The 23,330-nt window shown below is 52.5% G+C and overlaps 1 protein-coding gene across 1 annotated transcript; it reads right to left on the reverse strand.

Moving 5' to 3' along the window:
• Positions 1-614: 614 nt before the first annotated feature.
• SMPDL3B (sphingomyelin phosphodiesterase acid like 3B) lies at positions 615-22,389 on the reverse strand. Its single transcript, XM_028113841.2, has 8 exons — positions 22,329-22,389; positions 12,174-12,387; positions 9,487-9,584; positions 5,586-5,729; positions 4,426-4,598; positions 3,837-4,017; positions 3,616-3,749; positions 615-989 (listed from the first exon to the last, which is right to left on the reverse strand). The coding sequence occupies exons 1-8, from the start codon at positions 22,387-22,389 to the stop codon at positions 615-617; spliced, it is 1,380 nt and encodes a 459-aa protein (XP_027969642.2).
• Between the last annotated feature and the right edge of the window lie 941 nt (positions 22,390-23,330).

Consider the following 23,330-nt stretch of genomic DNA (forward strand, 5'->3'; position numbering starts at 1 on the left):
CGGCCGTGGCCCTTACGCGCACGCAGCCCCGCTGAGCCCCGAGGACCGCCAGGCCAGAAGACGGCCCGCCCCGGCCGCACCGCCCTTCCTTAGCCCGGCCGACTTCTCATTGCTTCGCGTTGCAATTGAGGCAAAAGAAGGCCGGAGACGACGGAAATGGCCCGGGGAGTAGCGCCCGGGGTCGAACTGCGACCCCTGACGTCCGCGTTGTGGCAAAACAAAAAGGCCCGTTCTGATCCCCGATTGCGGGACTTCGCAGACTGAGTGTGCCTCGAGTGCGGGCGAGGACCGGGGAGAACGAGGGCCCGGGATCCCTAAGGCGCATTTTCCCGGGGCTCATTTTACTCCGATTATCCAAATGCAGGGGGGTCGGGGCGGGGAGGGGGGACGTTCATAACTGTTAAGTAACTCAGTACGGGAGTTGCCGGAAACAGTTTACATATGAAAAGGAAAAACGCACAGAATAAGAGGCGCATTGTTTTTTTGGATGAAACTTGGAAAGAAAAACGTGCGCTGGGGTGGGGGGAGGTCTTGGGCGCTTCCATTCCTGATCCGGCTGCTCCACGCCGGTTCCCGCTGCGGCCGCTGGGCACGTGTGGCGGCGTGGCCCGGGGTCAGGGCGCGAGCAGCGCGAGCAGTGTGCGCAGGCCCAGCAGCGCCGCGAGCAGGAGCGCGAGCTGGGGCGCGGGCGCGGCGCCGGGGGCGCGCAGGCAGGCGGCGTAGGCGTCGAAGGCCACCTCGCGCAGCGCGCAGAAGTGCTCGGCGCGGCAGGCCGGGCCGCAGGCTTCGCGGTCGTAGCTGACCGAGTTGTAGACGTAGTAGCGCTGCAGCGCGCCGGGGTCGTCGGCGATGCGGCCCAGCGCCGCGTGCATGGAGCGGGCGCCTGCGTCGGGCACCCCGTAGGCCTCGGTGAGCCGGTACTCTGGCTCCCAGAGCGGGGTCCCCTGCGCGTTCGCCTGGCTCAGGTTCACGAAGTAGGTCACCATGTCCTGGAGAGAGGGCGTGAGGAGGGCAGGCCATGAGGAGCTGGCAGCTTCCACCCCCCCAATCCTACACCTCGCATTGCCCCCCCCCCCCCGCCCAATTCTTATAGCTCTCACAATGACTGCTGCTGGTGAGCATTTCCTACTTGCGGGGTATGCCTGGTATGCTGATGCGGTAACTGCAGTTATCACCCCATTTCACAGATGAGGAAACTGAGTCCTAAAAAGGTTAGTTATTTCATTTGTCCAGAGTCCTACAGGTGTTGTGGCAGAGGCGGGTTTGGAATCCAGGTTGGGTTTTGTTTGTTTGTTTGACAGAGAGAGAGAGAAGGAACACGAGCAGGGGGAGTGGGAGAGGGAGAAGCAGGCTTCCCGCAGAGCAGGGAGCCCGATGTGGGGCTCCATCCCAGGACCCCGGGATCATGACCTGAGCCGAAGGCAGACGCTTAACGACTGAGCCACCCCCAGGCGCCGCTGGAATCCAGGTTGTTAACCCCGTGGCCTACTCATTTTCTGTCCCAGGTACGCAGAGAAGCTCAGTAAATATTTACAGAATTAATGGATAAAAAGCAACTTAAAGAAGTGTCAGGGAGTGCCTGGCTGAAAGAGATTATGGAATTGTGATTGAGGAGGGTTTGAGATACACCCAAGACTCCTAGGATCAGATGCATCTTCAGAACTAGAATCTGGAAAGGCTTATCTGTCCGATGCTTTACACTTAAATTTGTGGGCCTGCCTCAGGTCACCAGCAGTGGGCTAAGAGGAGCTGCCACGTATGGAGGGCAGCTTCCCCCCGAGGCACGTTATGTTATTTCATTCCGTGCTCTCCAAACCCTGTGAGGGACTGTTACTCCCATTTTACAGATGAGCAGAGGCAGGAAGAGGTAAAAAGTCTCATGAGGGGTGGAGCCAGGATTCAAACCCAGGCCTGTCTGCCTCCTTTCCTGAGAAGGCACCTCGGGGGTGGGGGGGAGGTGGGGAACCAGCCGGCGATTCCTCTGCCAAGGCCCTCTGAGTGCCCATGTGGACAACAGGCCACACTCTCGAAAGACCTCAGACCTCTTCTCTGTGTACACTTACTCTAGAGTCAAGGACCTAGGTCATCCCATCCAGTCCCTGGCTTTTAAGTGTCCTCTCTCAATCACCCGATTAAATCTCTATACCCTCCTCTTCCTGGGCCTCCAACCTGATACCCAGCTGCCTCGTCCTCAGCATTTTCACTGGGACACCACTTAGACCTCACCAAGTTAACAGGTCCCAAACCAGACTTCTGATCTTCCCTCTGAAACCTGCTCGTCCCACAGTGATCCCGGTTCAGTAAAGGGCAGCTTCACCCCTCCAGGCGCTGAGGCCAAAGCTTGGCTCCTCTCTTTCTCTCACACCCTCATCCAGCCCACCAGCAAATCCTGCCTTCTCTGCCTTCAGCAGACATCCAGGATCTGGGGCGTCTCGCCGCCCCACTGCCACCCCCTGGCCCATGCCACCATCACCTCTCGGTGGTTATCGTGGTCCCCTCCTAACTCACCCTCCCCCACCCCCCATTTCTGCCCTTGCCCCCTACAGCCTGTTCTCTGCATAGCCGGCGGGGTGACTTTGTAATATTGTAAGTCAGAATATTTAATTCTGCCCCAAACCCTCCAGATCCAGAGTCCTAATCACGGCTGACGGGATCTGACCTCGTCCCTCCCACCCTCCCCTTGTGCCTTCCTCTGCGGCCACGACCTCCTCGCTCTTGCCTGACACGCCAAGCACAGTCCCACCCAGGGCAGCTGACTTGCTCTGTCCTCCGCCTTCCCCGGATGCCCGAGTGGGTCCCTCCCTCAGTTTCCTCAGAATTCACACGTCACCCTATCAGTGACACTTCCGTCCCACCCACCTCACAGCATGCACGTGCGCGTGCACACACACCCAACAACGGGCACACCTACCCCCTCACTCTGCTTTGTCCTTAGTGCTTCTCTCCATGCCATACTTAGCGTTCCTTATTATTTATTGTGTGTCTCCTGTAAGAACCTCAGCTCCAGGAGAGCAGTGACTTTGTCACTGTTCACTTACGTAACTCCTGAGCTCAACACAGGGTCCGGCTCATGGTAGATGCTTAGTACATTTTGTTGAATAAATTAAGGAATACTATTTCTTTGCCATTTCAACAATCACAAGCCCATCCCAGGAAATGAGGGGTTGCTCAATGAGTTAGGGGCCGGCTTTGGCTGAGGCCTAGTCGGTGTAGGCATGAGGTGGGCAATGGGCATGAGGTCACACTGCAGGAGGCCTTGAACACCAGGCCAAAGAGATCCCGTTTATCTTGTGGGCACTGGGGAGCCATTGAAGGTTTTTGAGCAGGAGAGAGACAAGTGCTTTAAAAAGATCAGTGCCTTCTGTAGTATGTAGTAGATGAGCTACAGCAGGGCAGGGCTAGAAGTAGGGAAGCCAGGTAGGAGGCTGTGATTTAGGGCAAAGGGAGATTTGGGGACAAAGAATTGACCTGACTTGGTTGCAGATTTGGAGTGGCTCAAGGGAACCTGAGCTCTAGAAGAGGGTGGCTTAGCTGGAAGGAGTTAGGGAAGGCGGTGATACATTCAGGTCCCTCCCCATCCTCCCCCTGGGCCCCAGCAGACCCAGCGCTCCTGACCTGCAGGCTCAGTGAGGCTCGGTCATATTCAAATACCCGGATGCCTGGATTGTTGGCCCCGTTGACCACTCCAGGTAAGGTGGTTTTCCATGGGGTGACTCCAGGGGTAAGGAACATGACACTGATGGGAGTACCTTTCAGGAGAGAGACCGTGGGACTGAGAGGGAGGCTGGCAAGAGGAGGAGGGGGCTGGGCCAGCAGCTGTCCTCCGCGGCGGGTACCTGCATCACTGTAGAACATCCGGAAGCTGTCGGTGTGGTGGTGCCCGAAGAACTGCCCTGCGATGACTCGATGGTGCTTCCGGACCACCTTCAGGTACTCCTCATTGAAGCCCTCCCGGAACCACGCTTTGTTCCGCGTCTTCTCGAAGAAGCCCGGGGGCACGTGGCCAATAATGTACACCTGCAAGGAAAGGGTGCCCAGGAGGGGCTCAGGGGTGCCCCTCCCAACCCCTCACTTCCACCTCGCAACACCTGCCCCTCTCGCCAGAGGCAAGCAGACAGGCTCCAGGGTCCCCCCAGAGCCCACCCCCAGGCAGATGCCAGCACTCTAAGGCCCCAGCGATGATTTTACCAGGTTTCCCACCTCTGCGCCTTCGCGCGGGCTAAGCCTGCCACGTGGAGTACCCTTCTCTTTTTCCCAGACTGCCCTGAGGATGGGAAAAGCCCCCTCCAGGCGCCAGGCTGATGAAGGACCCTCAGTAATATCACTACGGGCCCCTCGAGTGAGTGGGTGAGTTTGTGCAGAGGTGGGAGACTTGTTCAGGAAGTGACCCCAGAGAGGGTAGCAGGTGGAGGTGGGAGCCCTTACCATCTCCTTAGCTTGGGATGCCCGGGTCAGCACATCTTCCAGCCACCGGAACTGCTGGGCAGGGTCTGCCATGCCAGCCGTCTGCTCATTGCTGCTGTAGTACAGATTGGTGTTGAGGACCACGATTCGCCCAGCCCCACTCAGTCCCGGCAACTTCTCAGAATAGAAGGCACCTAAGGTGTCACAGCCAGGGAGAATCTGAAGGATCCCTGCGTCAGACGAACACACCTCTGTGGCCCTCCATCTCACTCCCACCTTCTGCCCTCGCATCCTCCCTTCCCATCTTTCCTGTAGGAGGGGCGTGGTGAGAAGAGCAGAGGCTCCGGAGGCCCGCTGGCTCAGCTCAAGTCCTGGCTCCAGCACTTATTAGCTGTGCAGCGTGGGAACAGTTAGCCTTCAGCGCTCTGTGCTTCAGTTTCTCCCTTTCTATAATATGAAGAACAGTAAGATGCGTCTGCCCCTCCAGATCCACTGTCAACCCTGTTCACTCAACCCTCTGTCCCAGAAGCTGATCTCTGTGGACTAAATCAATGGCTTCTGGTTGGGTTTGACCCGCTGGGACTGAGGACAGGGAAGAGAGTAGCCAGGGTCACCTTGGACTGGCCGTGTCTCTGGATCAGTGGTCCTCGGCTGCTGATTTTGTCCCCCAGGGAACGTTTGGCAGCGTCTGGAGACATTTTGGGTTATGGCAATGGAGGGTGTTCCTCGTATCCAGTGTCCGTGGATGCTACTGAACATCTTACAATGCATTGGGCAGCCCCGACGATGAATTATCTGGCCCAAGATGTCGGTAGTGCCAAGGGTGGGAAACCCTGCCTGAACCAGAGGTCACTGCCCCTTCCTTGTTTCCATGAGGGGGTCTTGGCATGTGCTGAGAATAGTGCCTGGCACCCACTAAATACTCAGGAAATGGTCACTTAGGATCCTCGTGAGAGCTGTTGAGAGCATGGGCAGTGCAGTCAGCCCTGGATTCTGCTCTCAAGTGGCCACCTCTAAGCTGGCTGATCTTGGCCAAGGGGCTCGACATCTTTAAGCCTCTGTCTCCTTACCTGTAAAATGGGGATAAAATCAGTACCATCTCCTGGGGTCGTGGTGGGGACAAAATTTGATCAGACCTTGGCAGACAAGGAAGTACTTATACTTGCAAATGGTGCTAGTACCTTCTTTGAAGAGAGCGATGGATTCATTACTGAGCCAGGGTCTCCACAGTTCTGCTACCCGATCATAGATGTTGTTGCTCCCTGCCGGGAACTGGTTTTTGGGGTGAAAGTCATGATTTCCCAAAGCAGCGTAGACTTTGGTATCTGGGATGAAAAAGAAACATATAAATATGTTTATGTGACGGTGCTCAGTGGAGTTGGTACTTTTCAGGCCGCCCCTGGCCATCGGAGCCCATGGGGGAGGGCCATAGCACAGATGAGCGAAATACAGAGATAAACAGAAAACAACATACAGTAGATTCTGGCGGCACATTGCTCAGACCTGGGAAAGAAGAGTAGTGAGTTCTCTGATCCCAGTTCCTAACCCCATTCCCAGCAGAGAGTTTCCTGGTGGGAAGGAAGCAGGAAGCATAAGAGGACAGGAAAAAGAAGGGTGGAAGATCTACATAATCTCCCCGTCCCTACTGAGTCCCTTGGTAACACAGTGCTTCACGTTCTTGTCCATTCCAGGTCCAGTTACAGTAGGGGGAGGGGTCTGGTTCACCCTGGGAGCCTTAGGAGTTTCACGCATTCCGTGATTCAGAAGGTGTTTATCAACACCTCGTGTGGGCCAACGCACAGACCCCGGAACCAGGCACCCAGTGCCAGTCCCAGGGGCCTCGAAGTGCAGTAAGTAGGGTTGACAGGTATTGACTGAGGTGGGAGGATTGTCACAAAAAAGCGAAGAGTCTCGGGCGCCTGGGTGGCTCGGTTGTTTAGGCGACTGCCTTCGGCTCAGGTCATGATCCTGGAGTCCCGGGATCAAGTCCCACGTCAGGCTCCCTGCTCAGCGGGGAGTCTGCTTCTCCCTCGGACCCTCTTCCCTCTCGTGCTCTCTCTCATTCTCTCTCTCTCAAATAAATAAATAAAATCTTAAAAAAAAAAAGGGAAGAGCCTCTTGCTGTGGAAGTGGGGGTCAGGGTGGGGGTGGGGGTCAGAGAAGGAAGTGGCTTGTGAATCACCCCTCAGTGGGAGGGAGCCCATCAGATGCATTTCCTTTATGTCTATGTCTGACAAGTAGTAGTTGCTCAATAAATGTTTGATGAGAAACAAAAACTCCTCTGAGCTCAGGGCAGGGTTTTGCCCTTACAGGAGCTTGGCATTCCCCAGGGAGTGAGTGACCTTGAACCAGTGAGGGAGGCGGGCACGTCTAATTCCCCATGGGGAAGATGTTTTCACCAACTTTTTGCCCTGGAGAGCCCACAAGATCTGGGAGGGCTGAAAGCTCCACAGAAGGAGAAGGTCGGAATCCCATCGGGAACTGTTTGCCAACCCAGAAGCCACCTCTGTCACTGCCCGGAAAAAATCTCACCTCTTTAATATAAATGCCGGCAGCCATTAAGAATCCTTTTAGAGGGGCGCCTGGGTGGCTCAGTCGGTTAAGAGTCTGACCCTTGGTTCCGCTCAAGTCATGATCTTGGGGTCGCACTCAGCGGGGAGTCTGCTTGAGATTCTCTCCCTCTCCCTCTGCCCCTCCCCCCCTAAAATAAATAAATCTTTAAAAAAAAAAAAAGAATCCATTTAGAAACAACACAAACCCCTGGAATTCCAAGGACAGATGAGAAGGGAGGGAATCTTTCCCCTTTTTTGCTGCTTCTTTGTGCCGGGCACTGTGAGAAGCCCCTTACGAGCATAAACTCCATGCGGGCACAGCCTGGCATCTAAGTCCACGGCCAAGGTCCCTCCTCCTAGAATGGTATCTCACTCCTAGTAGATACTCAGTACATATTTGTTGACTAGATGAGTGAGTGGATTACTTAATCCTCACAACAACCTTCTGGTCAGGCACCATGATTTTCCTCATTTTGTGCAGACAGGAAACGGAGTCTCCAGGGCATGGCCCAGCCGGAAAACTGGCAGAGCCTGAGCTGGGAGCAGGCTCTGTGTTCACCTGCATTCACCGCTAAGCCCTGCTGGAGAAATTGGGCCAGGGTTCACAGTGACGCAGGTGGCAACGTGGCAGGAAGAACACATGACGCATGTTAGGGACCCAAAATCTCAAGCTTCGGTCCCTTCCTCCTCTCCAGCGATTTGCCTGACTTCTCCGTGCTTCGGCTTGTTTATCTATAAAATGGAGAGTGTTCTGCTTGACCTGTGTTGCTATAATTCTCGAATAAGATAATGTCTCCTTTCAGTTCTTGTAATATATTCTTATTTTAACATCTCTACAGGTGGGTTGTGACTTCTCATTGAGGCCACGAGACAGCACCGTTACACTCTAACAGCATTTTCTTCCTTAGCAATACATAAGATAACAATGCATCTAAACAGTCGATGGCATCTTGGATTATTAGGAAATTCAATAAATGTGCAAGTGTGTTATAAACGAGAGGATCTTCTAATTTACATTTGTATGTGAACTCATAGTTGTAAAGTATTTTCTTTTTTTAAATATTTTGTTTATTTATTTGACAGAGAGAGAAAGAGCACAAGTAGGCAGAGCGGCAAGCAGAGGGAGAGGGAGAGAGAGAAGTAGACTCCCCGCTGAGCAGGGAGCCCGATGCGGGGCTCGATCCCAGGACCCTGGGATCATGACCTGAGCCGAAGGCAGACGCTTAACCAACTGAGCCACCCAGGCGCCCTTTAAAGCATTTTCTTGTCCATTATTTCACTTTTATTCCAGAAGCCCCGGCGGAGCAGAGAAGAGTGCTCAGAGTCAGATCTGAGTTTGAATCCCTCCCTAGGAACTGGCTAGCTTTGAGCCATCAATGCCTTATCCACACATCCAGACAACGGTGCATAAAATGATTCACGTTGAGGGAAGGAGGTGGGAAAGGAGGTTGCCTTGAGGTCAGATGTGGGATGGTGACAGCAGCTGAGGGCCCCTCCCGGAGTGGTGGCGGGGGGTGGTGGGTCACAGTGGTGCTCAAACCAGGATTTGTGTCCCCGCCCTTGCCACATGACCTTGACCAGTTTGCTTGACTCCAGGGCTCACATTTCTCACCAGTAAAATGGAGAGAGTAATAGCACTTCTCTCCAGGAACGTCACAACAGTGAATGAGCTACGGCCTATTAGACTCTTAGAGCAGCGCCTGACACTTAGCACTCAGTACAGAGATACGTACAGTTACTACTGCGCTAATATTTATTTTTATTATCATCAGTCCATATCCGGGGCCTGCCGATCCTTGTCTAAGACCTTTAGAGGATGCACCCGTTCCAGAACCCGAAGGAGGTGGGGGTGGGGGCTAGCGGGCTGCTCTGACAGGTCCCCAGCTGACAGCCTGAGGGCCTGATTCAGTCCCTGGCACCTTGTGTTTGGCACAGCCTGCCTAAAGACATTTTCGGGGGCGCTAGATGGGGCATGCAGAGCCCATTCTCCCTGTCACGTGCCACGGGACTACTGCCACAACCACTCACAGGTTCTGCCTGCTCTCCTGGGCTCTGAAGTCCTTGGAAGCACCGAGAATAGCACCTGGGCTGGAAATCAGCATCTCTCAGAGGCCCCGGCAGCCAGGATGGTTTAAGGGCGGTGGATGGCAGCTCTGGGGCCACAGCAGGACATAGGGCTACGTGCAAGTCCCCGTGACACCTGCCGGGAACGATGCCTATACATAACTGCAGGTGCCCCGAGAAGGAGCTGTGAGACGCTGTAAAACAGGCTCGGGCAGAAAGCAGTGAAATGTCAGGCGTTTCCGTCCACTGGATTCTGCATGGAAACACAGGCCAGCGATGGCTCGCGTTCCTCGATCGGTCGCTGTGAGATCTGGCCAGCAGCCAGCGTCGTCCGTGGTGGAAGGTTGTTCCTCCATATCTTGCTGCTGTTACTGAGCCACCCCCACCGGGCCAGACTCCGCCTGGGCTTCAGGCAATGCTGCGGGGTGGAGGGGGTGGGGGAGACTCCTGACGGCAGGGGGCTTACCTGGAAAGACCTCTCTGATGAGCCCGGTCAGGCGCTCCACGATTCCCAGCACCGCTGCTTCTCCCAGTCTCTCGTTGGGCACGTGAGGTGTGTCATCACTGCAAAACACCACCGAGCCAGTTCCGTGGGGGCAGCTCAGGAAGGGCCCCGAGAAAAGGAAGGGACGGCTCAGCTATGAGGAAACAGGCCGTGGAGCTGGCCCTCGGCAGCCCCTGCGAGGGAAAGGCCAGGCTGGAGGCGGGAGTCACGCAGGACAGAGTTCAAACCCGGGCCCTGCAGGGCACCTGCTGTGGGTTCCCGGGCTGGCTGCTTAACCTCTCCGAGCCTCCACTATCTCATCCATAAAGTAGGGATAAGACTGGTACCTACTCCTACAGTATTTGTGAGATTTTTTTTTAATTTTTTATTGTTATGTTAATCACCATATATTACATAATTTGTTTTGGTATACTGTTCCATGATTCATTGTTTGTTCATAACACCCAGTGCTCCATGCAGAATGTGCCCTCCTCAATACCCATCACCAGGCTAACCCATCCCCCCACCCTCCTCCCCTCCAGAAACCTCAGTTTGTTTTTCAGAGTCCATCATCTCTCCTGGTTCGTCTTGTGAGATTTTAATAAAGCGGGGAAAATTATATATATAAAATGTAGACAAGTGGGACCACTCTCTTCCTTGTAAAGAGCATATTTCCCGGGCAGCTGTCCTAACTTGAGCTCCAATAAAATTCTTCTCCTTTCTCTTTTAAAAAGTAAATTAAAATTAAATTAAATAAAAGGCAGAATAGTAGCTGCTAGGCTGTATTAGTATTATTATGTAAAGAGGGAAGCTTGGGGGTTCGAGTCCCCTCTGCAAGTCCCCAGGGAGTTTGGGGTGGAAAAACCATCTCTGAGTCCTCTCCGTTCCCCAAGGGTCCTAAGGAGTTGGGAGCTGGCATCAGCGTTTACAGTTCATCTCTACGGCAGATCCTGGACCAGCCCTGGGACCGTTGAGTCCCTTGTTCGGCTGGATCCAACTGAGAAAAGGGGTGCATGGATGGCTCAGTCAGACATCTGACTCTTGATCTCAAAACAAAATCCCCGCCCGCCCCCTTTTTTTTCTAGTTTGGAGGATCTAATTCTTTCTTTTAGAAAGCGCTTCCAGTTTCTACAGGTTACCCCTAAGGGATTGCAACTCGCCCTGAAAAGTCAAACTTTTTAGAAACTGAATTATAAAAGGTCCCAGAGGTCATCTCATTCAATGTCCTCTATCTCTGCAAGGTCCCAGAGATTTCCCAGAAACATCATGTTTCTGTTAAAGGATCCTGAATTTCCCAAAGCAGTCGCCTTTCCCAGAGGGATCCCGTCTTTCCGAATGTTCCTCCTTAGAAAATCCAGAGGCTCCCCGAGCACGATCCCCCTTGGGAGCAAGAGTTCAGGGTCAGAGCCTAAAGCTCACTCTCTTCTGAGACGGTTTCCTGAGCTGCTGTGAGACACTGTCACATCTCTGATTCCTGCCAACCACAGGGTCCATCTGAGGGTCATTCCCGGTCACTCTCACGCCACACTGAGGGCCAGCTGGGGGCATCACGGGCCTGATCCTGCCCTGTACAAGTGTCCATTGAGGCTGGAAGAGGGAGCAGGAAGTCAGCACACCAGCCAGCCTTCCTCACCAGCCCCCCCCCCCCGATTACCACTTCCTGTGAGATGGAGTCAGGTGCCCTGGAAAGCTCCTACATCCCCCAGTGACCCTCTCTCCCGGCTGGGATACAGTGGTCAGTGGGCTTGTCTGTGTCGCCCACAAGACGGGGAGCTCCTTGAAGGCCGGTCTGGGTTTGTATCAGCTCGGTTCCCCAGCGTCTACCCAGGGCTGAGCAGAAGACAGGCTGCCCCGACAAGGGAGGGAGAAAGGAGCCAGTGAGTGAAGGGTGGACCATGAAGGGCAAGGACAGCCAGTTCTGAGGCAAGCTGGAGGACTCGCAGCAGTGTCCTTGGATGAGAAGCAGAAACGGAGTCTGGCTGAGTAGAAATCACCCACCCCACAAGCTATCCTCAGGCAGAGTGGTGCTGTGACCAATGAGAACCCCCGGGGCCAGGGCAGCCAGGACCACTTTCAGCCCCCCTAGCTTCATCCCTCCCCGCATGTGGATCACTAAACCCCGGTGGGGGTGGCCCCAGTGTTCATCCCCCTGACTTAAAACCTGGGAGTTCTCGGGGCATCTGGGTGGCACAGTCTGTTAAGCCTCTGACTCTTGACTTCAGTTCAGGTCATGATCTCAGGGTCATGGGATCCAGCCCCTTGTCAGGCTCTGCACTCAGCGGGGAGTCTGCTGGGGGTTCTCCCTCTGCCTCTGCCCCTCCTCCTGCTCTCCCTCCCTCTCTCTCTCTCAAATAAATATATAAATAAATCTTTAAAAAAATAATAAAATCCAGGACTTCTCCACATACCCAGATGTGCCATGACTGTGTCCCCACCCTCAGAGAGAGCTTCGTTCTGCTAAGGCTAGGAGACACAGTCAAGGGCACGGACCGTGGGATCAGCCAGGCCCACAGTTTCTTGGGCAGGCTGTGTCCCTCAAGCTTCGGACCCATCCTCTCTGAATCAAGGCCGGTATGAGGACTAAGGGAGCTAGCGTGGGGAGGGTGCCAGGTCTGCAGGTGGCACCCAGCAGCGGCCCGGTGAAGGGTGGCTTTTGTGACTGCTCTCACCCCGTCCAGAGGATGAAGTCTGGCTCCGGCTCGATCACCTTCATGGCGTAGATGGAGGAATTGATGAGGACCCAGGGAGAGTCGCAGAGGTAGTCGCCCCAGGGACCTGCGCTGGGCACCGGCTGGGAGCCAGCTGATGGGCACACCTGGAGTGGGTCTTCGGAGACCTTGTAGTCAGGGTCAAGGTGCAGGTCAGAGATGTGCCAGAACTTCCCTGCAGGGGAAAGGAGACCCTCTTTGATGCTGGTACCTCCCTGAGCCTGGATGGGGAGGAAGCCCGGGGGGAGTCCCGGCTGGGAGAGAGCAGGCTGCAAATGTAAAACAGCTTCCTCAGAAGCCAGGGCTCAGAGAGAAAGAGCCACAGGTCTGACTTTGCCCAGGGAGGCACTGAGAGGAGCAGAGAAAAAGCTTGGCTCTGTCCCTGACCTGTGACCCTTGACCCTCTCCATTTCTCCACCTCAGGGGACCCAGCAGCAGGGGCGGGGGAGGGGGTGGGCCTCATGACCCTCAAAGAATCCTTTGGGAGTTCTAAGCAGAGTGCTTGTTTGAAAGCAAAGTTTGAGGAGTGCCATGGTGAAGCACTCAGGCTCTGGAGCCACCTATAAGCTGTGTGACCTTGGGTGAGTTGCTTTACCTCGCTGAGCCCAGAACTAGAGCCAGATCTTCTCAGGCTCCAGGGAAATACATAAAAAAATCTGACCTGGGAGAAGCCTTACAACACGAATTGCACTGTAAGATCTTGTACATTAATACCAACAAAAACCTGTGTAGTATGTGTGAAGATGGAGTTCAAGAAAAGGAGGGACCCAACTACAGATTGGGCTGAAACTCGCATGTGTGTAGTGGTTGGTGATTCTGGATGCAGCTGGGAGCTGTCCTGTTTGCCGAATCGGTCCACTGAAACCTGGTCTCAGCTTCCAACCAAGGCTGGCCGAAATGTCAAAAATCTCTTTTGGCATGAGGGGCACCTGGCTGGCTCAGTCTGAGGAGCATGTGACTCTTGATCTCAGGGTTGTGAGTTCAAGTCCCATGTTGGGTGTAAAGATTACTTAAAAATAAAATCTTTAAAAAAAAAAAAGTCTCTTGGTGTGATTGAGAGAAAGGAATCCCAACAAAGAAACAGGCCACATGGGGTGGATTTGTCATCCGTACCCAGCACAGGGCCGCGGATAAGTAGTTTCAACGATGTTTATTGAACAGATTTGGCCTCTGCCCTAAATTCCATGTTTTTGGCTAAGACAAGGGTGAGGCCTGGGATTTCCTCACCCTCCATCACTTCCTCCTCCATTTCCTGTGTCACTCCGTGCCAACAGTCAATCCCCCCCAGCCCTGCTCCCAGCCCAGGAAACCCGGCCCGGGGCCTGGAAGCCCCCGGCTTCCCAGGGCTGCTTTCAGGGTGGATAGCCACGGCACCACCCAAGCCACAGGACATTCCTTGTGGCTCTAGGAGGGGTCCGAAGGTAAAGTCCAGCCCCGGAGCCTCTCTCCAAGACTTCTCCTCACCTCTCCTTATCTAAGTCTGGTCCCAGGAAAGGATCAGAAGCTTGTTTACACTAGGGTGCAAATGACTGATTAAGTAAGTCATGATCCCTCCCAAGGTCATTACACGGTCACCACAGCCCTGGAGGTGCAGTTGACCCTCGGACAATGCAGGTTCGGGGCACCGACACCCACAGTCAAAAATCTGTGCATAACTTACGACTCCCCCAAAACTTAACTACTAATGGCCTACTGTTGACCAGAATCCTTTACTGATAACATAAACAGTTGATTAACACATATGTTGTATGTTATATGTATTTGCTGTGTTTGTACAATAAAGTAAGCTAGAGAAAAAACGTTATTTAAGAAAAATCATGGGGGTGGGGCACCTGGGTGGCTCAGTCATTAAGCATCTGCCTTCGGCTCAGGTCATGATGCATCAGACTCTCTGCTCCGCGGGAAGCCTCCTCCCACTCCCCCGCTTGTGTTCCCTCTCTCGCTGTCTCTCTCTCTGTCAAATAAATAAATAAAATCTTTAAAAAAAAAGATAAAGAAAAATCATAAGGGGGCGCCTGGGTGGCTGAACCGGTTAAGCGTCTGCCTTCGGCTCAGGTCATGATCCCAGCGTTCTGGGATGGAGTCCCAAGTCGGGCTCCCTGCTCAGTGGGGCGTCTGCTTCTCCCTCTACCACCCTCCCCCCTGCTTGTGATATCTCCCCCCCAATAAATAAAGAAAATCTTTAAAAAAAGAAAAATCATAAGGAAGAGAAAATACATTACTGTACCGTATCAAAAAATCTGTGTACCAGTGGGCCTTCGTAGTTCACACCTGTGTCATTCAAGGGTCGGCTGTATTGATCATTATCCCCATTTTGCAGATAAGGAAACTAAGGCTAAGAGGTCAACATGCCTGAGATCACACGGTAAATGGTTAAGGTCCTGTGGCTCTCTATTTTCTCCCAGGAAGGTGTGATTGCTAAGGGGGTAAAACCAGTGCCCTTTTTTCTTTTTTTTAAGTGAACTCCATGCCTAATGTAGGGTTTGAACTCATGACCCTGTGATCAAGAGTCAGATGTTCTACAGACTGAGCCAGCCAGGTGCCCCGAACTGTTGCCTTTTTATTTTTGATATGTCTTTCTGTAGACAGTCTATACCTGCATGTTTCTCTTTTACCCAAACTGAGAGCCTTTGTTTATAATTGGGGAAATTCAAACTTGTCATACAAACTGTGATCAATATATGTGAAATTACTCCTACAGAGACAAAATCCCAAGCCAAAGAAACGAATTGCCCCATTTCAACCAGTACGTGGGCAGAGTAGGTGGGCTCTCCCCAGCCCCTGCCCGGAGACTGGAAGGGGGTGGCACCTGCTTCCAAGCCTGAGGCCAGGCTGGCCAGGTCAGATAGGCTGAGAGGCCCTTCCTTAGCCCTTCTCTCTGGAGTGCGGTCCCCTGGCTTCCTCTGAAGGCCACGGAGAGACCATTCCCCTGCCTCAAGCAGGCTCTTCTTCAACTAACCATAAAGAGGGAGCCATTCTGTCCCTTTGATGTCAGCCTTCTAAGAACTCCGGGAACATTGCTTCACTCCAGAAACTCCTTGTCCGCTGACGGGCTCACATGTCATCTGTCAGTTTCTCTCTTCCCACGAGCTCCGGTCTAGTCAGAGTATAGAACTGAAACTCCTTCCAGCCTCCCCCAGATTCCTAGGGACCTGTGTGTGTGTGTGTGTGTGTGTGTGTGTGTGTGTGTGTGCGCGCCCCAGCGGCCTGACTCCAGGAGAGGCCAGGGTAGTGGAAGGAATGGTGCAGAGAGCTCCACTTCCTTGGGCTCTGGTGTCTTCACTGTGGAGGTAGAGTCCACAGACCTCACACAGACCAACCCACCCCACTCATTCGCCTCGCACGGGCTCTTTCCTGGTTCCTCGGCTGCCTTCTCCAATCTTCCCCAGGTCACTGATCAAATGGCTGCTTTCTCCTCCTCATTCAGGTCTCAGCCCAAAGGTCACCACCTCAGAGAAGGCTTCCTTGACTACGTTTTCTCAAGTTCCACCCCGCCCCAATCTGGTCACTAGCTATCACCTCCCTCAGTTTTATTTTCTTTAGAGCACTCTCACGTGATGAAATGATCCTGTTGACTTGCTTATCATCCATCTTCCCTGTCTACAATGTCAGTTCCCCGAGATCGTGCAGCCTATCTTCTTCATCTCTGCGTCCTCACCACCTAGAACAGTGCCTGGGATGTGGAAGATGCCCAAATATATATTCAATGAATAAGCAAGGCTGTGGGGAGGATGGTGGGACTAGTAAGCCCTCAAAGAATGTTAGCGAGGTGGGCGCCTGGGTGGCTCAGTTGGTTAAGCGACTGCCTTCGGCTCAGGTCATGATCCTGGAGTCCCGGGATCGAGTCCCGCATCGGGCTCCCTGCTCGGCAGGGAGTCCGCTTCTCCCTCCGACCCTCTTCCCTCTCGTGCTCTCTCTCTCAAAATAAATAAATAAATAAATAAATAAATAAATCTCTCTCAAATAAATAAATAAAATCTAAAGAATGTTAGCGAGGTGCCCTATATACTCTCATCTCATTCCATCCTTGCAGCCATTCTGTGAGGTGGGATTCTTATGCCCATTTCACAGATACGGAAACTGAGGTTCAAACCCAGCCCTCCCAGGCTCCAAAGCTGAGACACAATGTTGCCTCAGAGCCTCCAGAAGATGGCTTTTATAAAACACTTATGTTGCCCATAAAACAGTGGAAGCCACAGGCTTCTATGGAATTAGTCACAGACTGTGAGGAATTAAGCTCTAAAATGTCATGGAGGAGGGGGTGAGTATACTGAGAGGGTGGTGGGTTATCTGGCTTCTAGTCCAGGCTCTCTCATGTGTTGACTGAGGATTCTGGCAAGCCCGTTAGCCTTGCAGAGCCTATGGGTGTTTGACATCTGGCCGGCTGTCTGAGAGCAGCAAATAAGACAGTGAAGGGAAAGGGCTGTAGAGAAGAATCCCAGTACACCACTGGCCCTGGCAGCTGCCCTGGCAGGAGACCCCGGGAAGGTGTGGGGAATGGGGCAGTTCAACACTTTACTCTCAGACCAGACTTCCTCAGATCTTCCTGTGCACAGAGGTCTCATTAAAATTAAGAGTGTTGGGGCTCCTGGGTGGCTCAGTCGTTAAGCGTCTGCCTTCGGCTCGGGTCATGATCGTGGGGTCCTGGGATCAGCCCCGCATCGGGCTCCCTGCTCCGCGGGAGGCCTGCTTCTCCCTCTCCCACTCCCCCTGCTTGTGTTCCCTCTCTCGCTGTGTCTCTCTCTGTCAAATAAATAAATAAAATCTTAAAAAAAAAATTAAGAGTCTCTATATATTCACGCTGCTTGAATCTTTTACAGTAAGAAAGTATTCATGTGTTCCTTCAGTTTTAAGAAAAGGTGTACCAATCTTAGCTGTCATTATCATTCACTATTATTGAGAATATGAATAAATTTGGTATCAATTACAGTGAGTAGTTGAGAGCACAGACCTGGGTTGAAATTCCAGCTCCACGGCCCACTAGCTGTGGGAACGTGAGCAATTCTGTGCCTCAGTTTACTCAGATGTAAAAGGGGGACAACAGCGCCCCCTACATCTTAGGGTCGATGTGAGGGTTAATTGAGATAACAGGAGATAATGCCAAGGCACTCAGCATTGCAAAGCAGCAGGTAGGCTGAATCTGATCCCTGGGGTCCTGCAAGTCCGCCTTTCCCCATGGAGGGAGAAGGGATGAGGGGGGAGTGGCTGCAACCTTCCCCTGTCACCCCAGCGTCCCCTCAGCTGTTGTCCTCTGCAGATAAAGTGCAGATCCGGGAGCCAGGATTTGAGAACAATGGGAAGACAGATCCTCTCCCCTCCTGGAGGTTTGGTGGGCACAGTCCACCCTCCAGTTTAAATTTTGAGAGCTCAGTTCTGCTCCCTATCCCTGGGCAGGTAAAACACTCCTGGTCTTCCTCCTCCATCACCAAACGGGTCACCAGACCCCCTTGTCCACTAGGGGACAACAAATATAAGGCCCAGAGCCTTGTATCTTTGTAAGACCCATGGACATGTTTGGGGGCTGGAAAAAATGCACTGGCTCCGAAGTTCAGGGAAAAAACAATACCATCAAAATCAATGATGCATTTAAAACTTTATTAAAATCATATAATATGAGATCCTTTATGATTCCTGATGGGAGGAGGGAGACTTGCAAAAATAATTCCTAGAACCTAAGAAGGTCTTAAACTGAGCCTACTTATAGTTGGAAACAAGAAAAGGCAGGCAGCAAGACACCTGCCATTTATTTAGCACCTACTGAATGCCAGATGCTGTGCCAAGCACTCTACCCATGCACTCTACTCATGACAAAATTATGACATATATTCTAGTATTGTACCATTTTACAGATGAGGAAAGTGAGCTAGTCAGTGGCAGACCTATGATTCACATCGTGTCAGAACAGAAAAGATCACGATGCACTTTACTCTGTCGCTAGCTAGCAGTGTGACCTTGGATATTTATTTACTTACTTTTAAAGTTTATTTTTTAAAAAAGATTTATTTATTTATTTATTTGAGAGAGAAAGACAGAGATAGTGACAGAGAGCAAGAGCAGGGAGGAGAGGGAGAAGCAGGCTCCCCGCTGAGCCCAACGTGGGGCTCGATCCCAGGACCCTGGGATCATGACCTGAGCCGAAGGCAGACGCTTAACCGACTGAGCCATCCAGGCGCCCCGACCTTGGATATTAAAAAAAAAAAAAAAAAAGGTCCTTTAAACTTTTACAGCACATTACAACATATGTGTGTGATCTTGCTTAACTATCATGTTTAAACTCTCCTCTGCTTTATCCCTATCTTGTTTTATAGAGAGTGACATAGAGGCTCAAGGTCACATAGATGTTAAAAGGTAGGACCCAGGTTTTCTGGCTGAAGGCAGCAGGTTGTTTTGGAAAGGGCATGCATGGAACGTGGACTAAGGGAAATCTGGTTTTGAATCTGGGCTCCTCCACACTGGCAATGGCAACTTGAATGAGAGATTTCCCCAGCTGAGTCTCAGTTTCCTCATCTGTAAAATGGGGATCCTGGTGCCCGTGGCAAAGGGGTGGATGTGTGGACGAGAGGAGCGACCTCACCTGCAGCATCCGGCCGCGTGGCCGACAAGCCACCCTGAGTGCTTATTCCCTGGGCCCCTCTGCCCCTCGGGCCTCGCTTTTTCTTCTCTTCTAGAGCCTCTGTTTCCTAACCCTAAAATGAGAGTACTGCACAAAGTTATCTGAAGGCCCTGCCAGTTCTAACGCTCAGTGGTTCCTGACTTTTCTCTATGATTGTGTGTAACCCACACCACAGGACGATCTTGGTCGCTATTTTATTTTATTTTATTTTATTTTATTTTATTTTATTATTTTTAAAGATTTTGTTTATTTGAGAGAGAGAATGAGAGAGAGAGAGAGAGAGCACATGAGAGGGGGGAGGGTAGGAGGGAGAAGCAGACTCCCTGCCGAGCAGGGAGCCCGATGCGGGACTCGATCCCGGGACTCCAGGATCATGACCCGAGCCGAAGGCAGTCGCTTAACCAACTGAGCCACCCCAGCGCCCCTTGGTCGCTATTTTAGTCCTTTGCTTTCGACCCTAAGGAATAACCTCCTCTATAAGCTGAGGCCCTCCTAAACACAGAGGGTTCCCTGGTTCAAGCCAACATCTACTGACCCCCTGTGTTAAGGACGTAGACTGCCCTCTCTTCACGACAGCCCCACAGGCTTATTCTTGAGGGGAATGTTTGCCTACCGTGCTAACCCCCGGGGACAGGGATTGTCCGTTTCTCTGAGTTAGAAGCTGAAGGACAAGCTGGTGCTGCATGGGGCATATGTGGGAGGGGAGGGAGCCAGCAGGCTGCTACCCCACCCAGCCTCTTGGCTAAGGACCGTGGAAGTAGACACGCCACAGTTCAGGGCAAAGCAGGTATGACTGCTCTCTGATCGGGTGACTCAACCTTCTCCTGCATTTCAGGGAAGACTCGGAGTCTGAAAAAACCTACAAGGGCTGTGGAATTCTTTTAAAATTTAATTTTGTTTTTATCAAGATGAAATCAGAGAGGGAGACAAACCATAACAGACTCTTAATCATAGGAAACCAACTGAGGGTGGTTGGAGGGGAGGAGGGTGGGGGTATGGGGGCACTGGGGGATGGGCACGAAGGAGGGCACATGATGTCATGAGCACCTGGTGTTACATGCACCTGATGAATCACTGACCTCTACCTCTGAAACTAATAATACACAATATGTAAATTAATTGAATTTAAATTTAAAAAAAGAAAATAAATAAAATTTAATTTCTTTTTAAAGTATAGATATATACATTCCAGAAAGTTTGGAGAAAAGATTAAAAATAGTACCTATAAAACCCACCATCCCAAGAGGACCCTTCGAAGGGCATACTGGGTAAGGCAGCTGAGAACAGACTTGGTCGTGCCACTTCCTTGCTGTGCGGCCTTGGGCAAGTGTGCTTCCTCTGAGTTTCACTTGCCTCATCTGCAAAATGGGTATTATAGGAATAGTACCCGCTTTACAGGGACTATAAAAACCAAATGAGGTTTTTCTTCTTTCATTTTTCAAGTGGGTTTTGAAAGGACAGCAGATGTCAAGCAACTAGCCCCAGCCTGGCCTATCGTAAGTCCCAAAAAATAAAGGTTCGCTCTTCTTGGCTCTTTCCTTCAGTGTCCCTTTGTTTGTTTTGACAGCATTATTTTATAAGCAGGGTGAAGTTGTACAGCCTGGGTTCATGTCCCAACTCAGACACTTACTACATGTGTAACCTTGGGTAAGGTGTTTTACTGCTCAGCAAACTCAATAATCCCTACTTGACAAAGGGATTATTTCCAAAGGGGTCTAGGGTCTGCCTCCCAGGTAGAAGGAGGACTTCCACTCAGCCTTCTGCCAGGGAGGTCACCCTCAGAGGGAACGACACACTCTCAGGGCTCGTCCCAGCAATATTTCCACATTTGGGTCACAGCATTTGGAGCCCAGTCCCTCTTGGGCATTTAGCTCTGGTCTCCTGCCCCCAGGTTCCTCCTTGCCGGCCTCAAGACGCCCGGCTGTGCCATGGGCTCCCAGCTGCTCCTGGGTAGTGTCCAGGGGAGCACCTTGAGACCACCAACCCTTTGGGCTCCAGCCTGGGAGCACTGAGCCCCACAGAACAAGCAACGAGCAGAGACCTGAGCCTGTCCCTCCCTTTTTCAGCCTCATTCCAGCAGCTACAGAAAGGGTGTTGGGTCCCCTGTCAGGTCCCATCCCAGGACTCCAGCAAAGGGCAACCTCGGATCCTCAGGAGAACCAGAGGTCCAGCCTGCCCACTGACTCCTCTTCCACTGCATGGAAATCTAATAGGCATCTCCAACTGGACGCATCCCTATTCAAACCACCGTCCCCTCCCCCTGCACCTCAGCCAATGACAACTCCGTCCTCCCAGCTGAAGGCAAAGACCCTGGAGTGACCCTGGAGTCACCCTGTCACCCCCACATCTGCCAGCAAGTCTTGTCCAGAATCAGACCGTCTCCAGCCAGCCCCGCTCCTACCATCCTGGCGAGCCTCCATCTCCTCTCACTGGAGGATGACAAGAGCCTGCCCACGGGTTTGACTGTTTCTCCTTTATCATGGTGACCAACCACCCCAGTGCGCCCAGGTCACTGAACTTCAGGTGCTCAGATTAGGCAAGTCTCAGGCACACTGAGACAAGTCGGTCAACCTACCTTTATCCACCATGGTCTCTTCTCAACGCACAGCCCAGGGGCCCTTTTTAAAACCTAACACGAGTCAGATCACCCTAAGGCTCTGCCTAAAGCCCTCCGACGATGTCCCATTCCACCCTGAGTCCTTACACCATCTACATGTTTGTATGTGAGCTGGCGCCAGCCCCCCAGCCCCACCCCCATGGTCCCCAACTTCACCCCTCCCATTCACCTTGCCTGCTCTGCTCCAGCCACTCTGGCCCCAGGCTTGTCCTCACATGTATCCCCTGAGTGTCAGGCGCAGGGCCTGTGTGCTTTCCATGCTCTCTTGCTGGAATGTTCTCCTGGATGTCTATACAGCTCCCTCCCTCACTGCCTCAGGTCTCTACTCAAATGTCACTCCCGGGCCACACTGCAAGTCCCCCCATCCCCACTCCCACCCCTTTCTTCTGCTTTATTGTTCTCCACAACACTTATAACTCCTGGACTATCATGCATTTACTTGTGCAAGTGTCGTTTGGTCTGCTTCTCCCTAGTTGAAGGAATGCTTCCCTAGGACTGGGGCTTTGTTTCCTTTCTTTTCTGCCACATTCCCGGTTCCTAGGATAGTGCGTGATATGCAGAAGGCCCTTAGCCAATGTTGGCTGAATGAAGTCGTGAATCTGCCGGCCGCCTTCTTCCTCTACCAGATGGCTGGCTCTTCACACGTACCCACACATCTTCGCAAAGTCAGTGTCCCTCCCCTGGCCAGCTCTGGCCTCCACTTAAGATCTTCAGGCTCAAAGAGCACCCCCACCCCTCACTCACTCACTCTCTCTCCTGGGGCCTCCCTTCCCTAACTTCCTGCCTTGCTATTTTTAGCAGCACTTTCAGCTCTCTCCAAGCGGGAGCAGCTTCCCGGATCCCCAAGTTCATAGTACAAAACAAAGGCAATTGCTGGGGTGCCTACCTGCTTCAGCTCGGGTGACTCCCCAGGGGGCCAGGAAAAGGAGCAGCTTGAGGAGCCTCATCTTTGGGGCTCACTTCCTGGGAGCCACGTGCTTCTCCGGGAGCTATGGCCGACACTGCAGGTTTTCTATCTGGGTGCTCCTGGCCATGGGCTTGAGCAGAACTTCCTGGCCTGGCGCCCCGTGTGCCCAGTGATCCGAGGCACTGCCTCCTCCAGCTTCTCTCCCTTGGCCTGTCTGGGTGTGAGCTGGGCTGGCCCAAGGAGACACATCGGCCTGGACTTTGAACTCTGTGGAAAGCAGCACTCGCCCTGCCTGTTCCTCAGAGCACATCTGTCCAGCCAGCAGCTGGATTGTCTGAGAACCTCGCCCGGCCCCAGTCACTGAGTGGCAAATATCATCTACTTTCCTCGAGCTTTTACGTTGCCCCACCCCCGCAGAACAAACAGGCCCGGCTGAAATGACTGTGGCCTTGGCCGTCAAAGGGACTTACTGCTAGCTGGAGCTCCAGAGGCCAACCAAGACTAGGTCACACATGCCTCTATGCCAGGAGCCACGTCCCCAGGAGACGGAGGGGGCCTGGGGCAGCCCCTGCCTTCAAGAGGAGCCGGGGAAACCAAGGGACTGCAGTTTAGCGGGTGACGTGGCTTGACAAGCCCAGAGGAGGAATCTAACACTTGAGGAAAGGGAGGCAATGGACCCAATCTCCTCTTTTATTATTGAAATTGCCAAACAGAAACAGAAGTAGAATAGATCATGAACCCTCAGCACCCACACCCTCCAGTTACAGTGACTGGGAACTTATGGCTAATCTACCTCCTTTGTACCCCCACCCCAACTGTACTGGATTATTCTAAGGCAAATTCCAAAGATCATATGGTTTTGCCCACAAATACTCTAGAAGATAAGGACTCCTTTTTTTTTTTTCCCTAACAAAATGATAAAATAGAAACTCCTCACTATCACTAGATAGATACTCGGTCAAAGTTGAAAGTCCTGATTGT

The sequence above is a fragment of the Eumetopias jubatus genome, unplaced genomic scaffold (assembly GCF_037043125.1).
Source record: "Eumetopias jubatus isolate StellerSeaLion01/CBP00866 unplaced genomic scaffold, mEumJub1_p1.0 scaffold_4, whole genome shotgun sequence".
NCBI classification, from domain to species: domain Eukaryota; kingdom Metazoa; phylum Chordata; class Mammalia; order Carnivora; family Otariidae; genus Eumetopias; species Eumetopias jubatus.

Excerpts from the sequence above, each read along its gene's own strand:
- SMPDL3B (XM_028113841.2), bottom strand. The coding sequence starts at position 22,389 with ATGAGGCTCCTCAAGCTGCTCCTTTTCCTGGCCCCCTGGGGAGTCACC. Across the intron at positions 5,730-9,486 it reads CATCAGAGAGGTCTTTCCAG|ATACCAAAGTCTACGCTGCT; the intron begins GTAAGCCCCCTG and ends TTTTCATCCCAG. Across the intron at positions 4,599-5,585 it reads CATCGCTCTCTTCAAAGAAG|GTGCCTTCTATTCTGAGAAG; the intron begins GTACTAGCACCA and ends GTGACACCTTAG.